Source organism: Carassius carassius, chromosome 26, assembly GCF_963082965.1.
Source record: "Carassius carassius chromosome 26, fCarCar2.1, whole genome shotgun sequence".
Taxonomy (NCBI): Eukaryota; Metazoa; Chordata; class Actinopteri; order Cypriniformes; family Cyprinidae; genus Carassius; species Carassius carassius.
In genome coordinates, this window is record NC_081780.1 from 27,631,208 (window position 1) to 27,637,009 (window position 5,802).

At 39.3% G+C, this 5,802-nt stretch overlaps 1 protein-coding gene across 1 annotated transcript; it reads right to left on the reverse strand.

Moving 5' to 3' along the window:
- Positions 1 to 4,349: 4,349 nt before the first annotated feature.
- Positions 4,350 to 5,802, reverse strand: LOC132106000 (uncharacterized). The gene is made up of 5 exons (XM_059511581.1): positions 5,564 to 5,802; positions 5,233 to 5,425; positions 5,054 to 5,158; positions 4,578 to 4,729; positions 4,350 to 4,524 (listed from the first exon to the last, which is right to left on the reverse strand). Exons 1-5 carry the CDS (start codon positions 5,800 to 5,802, stop codon positions 4,350 to 4,352), a joined length of 864 nt encoding a protein of 287 aa, XP_059367564.1.

The window sequence follows — 5,802 nt, forward strand, 5'->3', positions numbered from 1 at the left end:
TTGTCACTTTTTATTAATTTAATGCGCCTTTAATGAATACAAATGATTTCTTAAGGAAAAACGTCTGACCCCAAACTATTGAAAAGTAGAATATATTTGAATAGTTTTATAAAACAAAACAATGAACTATTATAACATTAAGTAGATATTATAGATAAATCAATCCCTTAAGGAGCACAGATGTATATGTGGCTGTATATAGGTTATTAAAGTAACTCAGTCTGTAAGTATTAATGCTTGTTACAGGACAGTGTTATGTTGTTGATGTGGAGAAGCGGTTACATCTGGTCTGCTTGTGTTCTGGTGGCAGTATTATTCACAGTGCTCTCTTCTCATGTTTATATGAATAAAACCCACACAGCGAGAACACGATCTCTGATCTTCTGGTTCTTCTGGTTCTTCTGCTCCTTCCACCATTCCTAGTCTGGCTGCTTTTTGTTCCAGCATCTACATGAGAAAGACAACAACAATTAAATTGTAAATATATACAGGGAGAGAGAGACTTAAAGTGTCCCTATTATGCCATTTTTATGTTAGCTAATGTTGTTTTTTGAGTCTCCTAAAACTGGTTTACATGCATGCAAAACACTTTAACACTTTAGTTTTCTCAGTAAAGAGATTAAATTTTAACTATTTTCTAAACGATTCATAATCTACTCATGCGAAGCAGTTTAAAGAACCAGTCTCTCTAAACTCCTCCTTTCCATGAGCCCTCACTGCTGTGATTGGTCAGATGGCGCAGACCTTTGTGATTAGTCCAGAGCCGTAGAGAGATCTGGATTGGTCTACCGTGTACAGCGCGTGTCGGAAAACAAAACACCAGTCACCTTGACAGAATGACAGACCTGGAGACTTGACAATACATAGATTTGTATGGATTGTAGTTTACCAACTCATTCTGATGATGAAACGGTTGAAGTGGTTGATTGATAAGAGACTGAATCATAAGCACGACTGGAGCAAGACATTTCTCAGGGGTAAGTGTCAAGTGTTGACAAGTTTGTGGTAATTATGAGATGTGTTCAAACTAATTTTCTCTCACAGTGTGGGATACAGCGTCTTATTGAAATTATGTTAACCACACAGAAACTTTACTGTGTTTGTGGGCAGGCAAGTTGGCGACCTAAAACATGGGTGGACATTATGCAAATGTGTCACTTTGTTTTGTAGAGTCGTAACAGAATAAGATTCAAATTCCTGACGACTCGTTTAGTTGATTGCGAATCGACTTTTTTTTCTTTTTAATTTTGATAAGACAATAACTTTATCTATCGTGCACTGTAGGTGTCACAACTTTGCAGATAGTTTATGGTCACATACAGCTATGTGACACACTGCATGAAAGGTAATATTCAAAAAGGCATAATAGGGGCACTTTAATCCAAGTGCAAAGCTTATACTTGTGTCTTCCTGACTGTTAGTGCATTAAGGAACGACTCGACCCGAAAGACTCTTGAGATGAATTAATCAATTCTCTTTCCGTGACCCAAAAGTCAGAGTCAGTAAAATGATCCGAACTTCCCATCACTAGGCGGTTGGCACACAACGAAAAGGTGCATTACCGCCACCACTGGTATGGAGTGTACATCTGAATGACTACTACTTATTTTATTACAAACAAAATAAAACTAAACCGATTAAGACTCAAATCTTCTCAATCATATTGATTATTCTAAGATAACGGAAAACGATTCCATAGCCCTTATCACTTGAGTTTTTTTCTAAGAATTTACATATGGTTGAAAGAGAATAAATGTATATGCTCACAAATTATATAACTTTGAATACTTAATGGTATGTACATCAGTGTGTATGCCTGCAGCAATAAAAATGAATTTCTGCAAGACTGCAAGCCAGTTTATTTATATAATTTAATTGTTTATTTAGAACTAAGCTTTAAATGTGTGTACCATTTACCATTTGCCTATATTTGAAAATGCTGGGCAGAAATACATACTGAGACCTTTAAGAGGTCTGACCTCTGACCCCAGCACACAGGCCTGCCAAACTGATACACTGTGATGCTGCTCAGTAGCTGAAAGGGTTGGCCTGAATTGTTGAGCCTGGATTTGTGGGGCCGAGGAAATGGGTAATATATAGCCCAGATTCAGGCCTTTCACTGGTGTTTTTTTATATCAATAAAAGTCAAAAATAATATTAAAGGTGAGTATGTATGAAATATTTATTTTTATTAAAAAAATCAGTCATCCTCCCCTTCGTCATCTGCAAATTACTGGAGAAAAAAAAAAAAAAAAAAAAAAAATTCAAATAAATAATTAACACCAGAATTGCAACTAGAGAGTTTGACTGCCTACACTGAATATATACATTACCTCAATAGCGTCATCATTTGACTCTTGGCGAGGGATATTGGGGATGTTGGGTGGAGGTGGTGAAGGAGGAGGAGGAAGAATATGACCTCTTCCTATGATTTTCTCAGATGATGATGTGTTTTCGCTGTCGTGCTGCACCAATCTGTCCAACTGCACATCGTAGGATAATCTCTGTCTAATACAGATGCCCTGTTCACGGTCCGGCTTATAAGCACAGTGGATGCCTTGGGAAAGAAAGAAAAAATCATGGAAAAATAAATGAAATGTGAATTATTACAACAAGCTTTGTTTGTATTTATATTGTCCACTCAAATGAATTTTAAACTAACAGCAGCTTTAGCAGGGCCCAACTCATTAGCATTTCAATGGATTCTCTCTGTGTGTGTCTGTGTGTTTGAGATAAAAAAGAGAATAAATGTTGAATAAAAATAAATATGCTCACAAATTATATAACTTTACATACTTAATGGTATGTACATCAGTATTATTACTATAATTAAATACAAATGTCAAATGCGCAAATTAAAAGTTCTGCATTTATCAATTTATTTATAAAGATTTTACTTTTTAACAAATGCTCACGACGAATTTGTTTCCTCAAAAGCCTGAATTGCCTGTGAGCTTAACATTTTTAATTTACAAATATGTGCATGAATTTACTGAGATTTACAGTTAAAAATTTACAATAAAAATTTATTCTATTGTTTTCAAAATAAAAATAATTTCTGACAATCTTTACTGTCACTTTTTGAACCCATTTAACATTCATTAGTTCATTAGCTTAGTAGAATTCATTTATTCCAAAAAAGAAATAAAACAAAGATTCACGCCAAACTCCTGAATGAAAGTGGTGATAAACTTTGATCCTCACACCTTCACACCTTCCCAGGGTAGAGTGCACACCCTTTACAGGGGGCAAGGTGAGTTCTGATTGGCTAGTTTGAATACCAACTCAAGGGTCATTGCAGGTCAACTCTTCAAACAGTTAACTGTGTGTCTTATAACAAACAAGTAGCTTCTTTATGACAACATGTGTCAATATACAAAATGAGATGTCCTGGCTTGTGTTTGTGGTCCGTATGGTCCATCAGTCTTGGCCTTGATGTGATGGAGCAGACTGGTGAATGATTGGCCTGATGTGTTCACTCATCCAGCCAGTCAAGGTTTAGTGCTTCTCCTCGAAAAGATTTGCGCTTGACGCCGTAATCAAACAGCAGCTCCTCGCATACATGAATGTCTCTTTTCGCCTTGAAAAGGATGACATCCCGCTGTCCTTCAGGGAAGTTCATCATGCAGTGCACTGGCCTCAGGTTTGCTCACTTGGAGGAATGATTGATCATCCGGCCCATAGTGTTTTCTGTTGGGTGACACTCACAAGGAAAAGTCTCAGCGTCCACACAGAGGTCCCGACCAGCAGTGTGGAAAAAGAAAAAGTAGGCCATATCACCCTTGATGGACTCGACCAACTTCCGGCCCTCTGCTCCTGTGATTACCTTGCCATGGTAATCACAGATGATGGAGCCCATGGCAAAGTGTTTGGTGGCAACAACTCCTGTGGTCAAAAGAAGGTGCAATTAGTATTCACTCCAGTAGTACAAATATCTACTTACAAGACAAAAATGGTATTGATTTTTATGTATTATGTTTACATACCATGTCCTTTTGTGCCAAAGTCCTTGAGGGCCAGACCTGTCCACTTTTGATTCTGGATCGTAGTGATGATCCATGGATCCGACTCCACCTGCACCCTAGTGACGGGGCGAGGATACAGTTGCCAGTCCAACCCTCTTTTTGGATCAGCAGTGACACCTTGCTGACCGACGGGGGCCGTCTTGAACACTGGGCTGTCAAAGACAAATGTTAAATTAATATTCTTGTCCAAAATGTGAATTATGTTACTTTGATTATAGATATAGGCATTCATTTTTTTTTTAAATAAAGCACATCAACTTACACAAGAGGTGCTCCTCCCGCTTGGCAAGCTGCAAAGACCTCCACCTGTCATAAAACACTCTGTCAGGTGGAAACCCCGCAGCGCTCCGCTTCTTTTTGTGTGGGCGGGCTGCTACTCGCCGTTGCTGGAAACTGCAGGAGAAATGCTCCAAAGTCCCTGTCATCCTGGTCAGCTGCGCCTCTGCCTCTCTTCGGTTTCCGACTTCTCCTCTCATCGGCCGGCTCAACAGAAGAAGAGCTGAAAAGTTGAGAAGATTTCATGTTCAAACTCTTACAAAAAGCTAGACAGACCTTGGAAGTAGCTGACAAACAGAACATATATCAATGTCACTTGTGACACTGCCAACTGGCAGCCCTTGTTTGGACAGGAAAAATCTGCCCTGGTCGTCCTCACTGTCCTGTAGACATCCTGGACGAATCTTCTGGAAGTATGCGTCGAGCATCTGTGGAGATCAGATATGAAGTTAATGCATACCGAAAACTTTTAAGAGATCTCATCCTGATAAGATTCTCCCCAGGTGTTGAATCCTTATCCTGCTCTCACCAAATTTGACCTAGTTTATTTTAAAGTATAAATTGCATACCACCTAACTGCACATTCATTTTATTCTTTATTTTAAAAGGGACAATGCACATTTTCTTTATTAGTCTTCAAATTAATTAATTAGTATAGTTTATTAGAATAATTTATTGGGTAAGCTTTAAATGTGTGTATCATTAACCATATATTTGAAAATGCTGGGCAGAAATCCTGTTAGAGAACTTACAGCAGAGTCCTCCTCTGTGAGGGAAAATGTTGCACTATGCTTTGTGGATTGCACCTCCATGTGAATTCGTCCATCAACATTTCTCTTGTTGATCCAGTCTGAAGCCTGGAAAACAAATAAAGAACACAGTGACTGACTTTAAACACACTGAGGAAACACTGTGAAGTAAAAGTACTTACTTTAAATGCCCTCACTGCTTCTGGTCGCAGGAAGTATCTCAGGACCAGGATGGCTCCGCAGAAGTACCGGAACAGCGTCCTTTGGTCCTCTTCCACATCCTGCTGATCCAGGAGCTTCCTGTGGATGTCCAGCATGTCTGCCTGCGATACTCTGAGGACTCTCTGGCAGTCTTGGAGAGTCGGCTGATCATGCCTAGAATGATTAGATGAAACAAAAAAACGAACAAGGAGGCGAGTTAGAGATGTTTCTGTATGTGTGCCTGGCAGCGTTCCAATATTAAATTGAATGACTGCATTAAACGAAAAGTAATACCAGTGAATAAAAACTCACCTTTTGTTGTGGATTTCCACTGCAGCGCCTGGCGGTCTGTGACTGGATTCAGCCTGTGCATCCATGGGATCATTTAGGATTAAAAATTGCCTTTCACGAAGGTCTTCCAGCAGAGCCTGTCTGGAAGCCTCATCGGGGTCCCACTTGACCATGACGTTGTAGTCCCAGGTTCTGCCTCGGAGGGACTTTTTGGCTCTCTCCACCTCTGCATTCCTCTCCTCATTAGTCTTGTCCTTCAT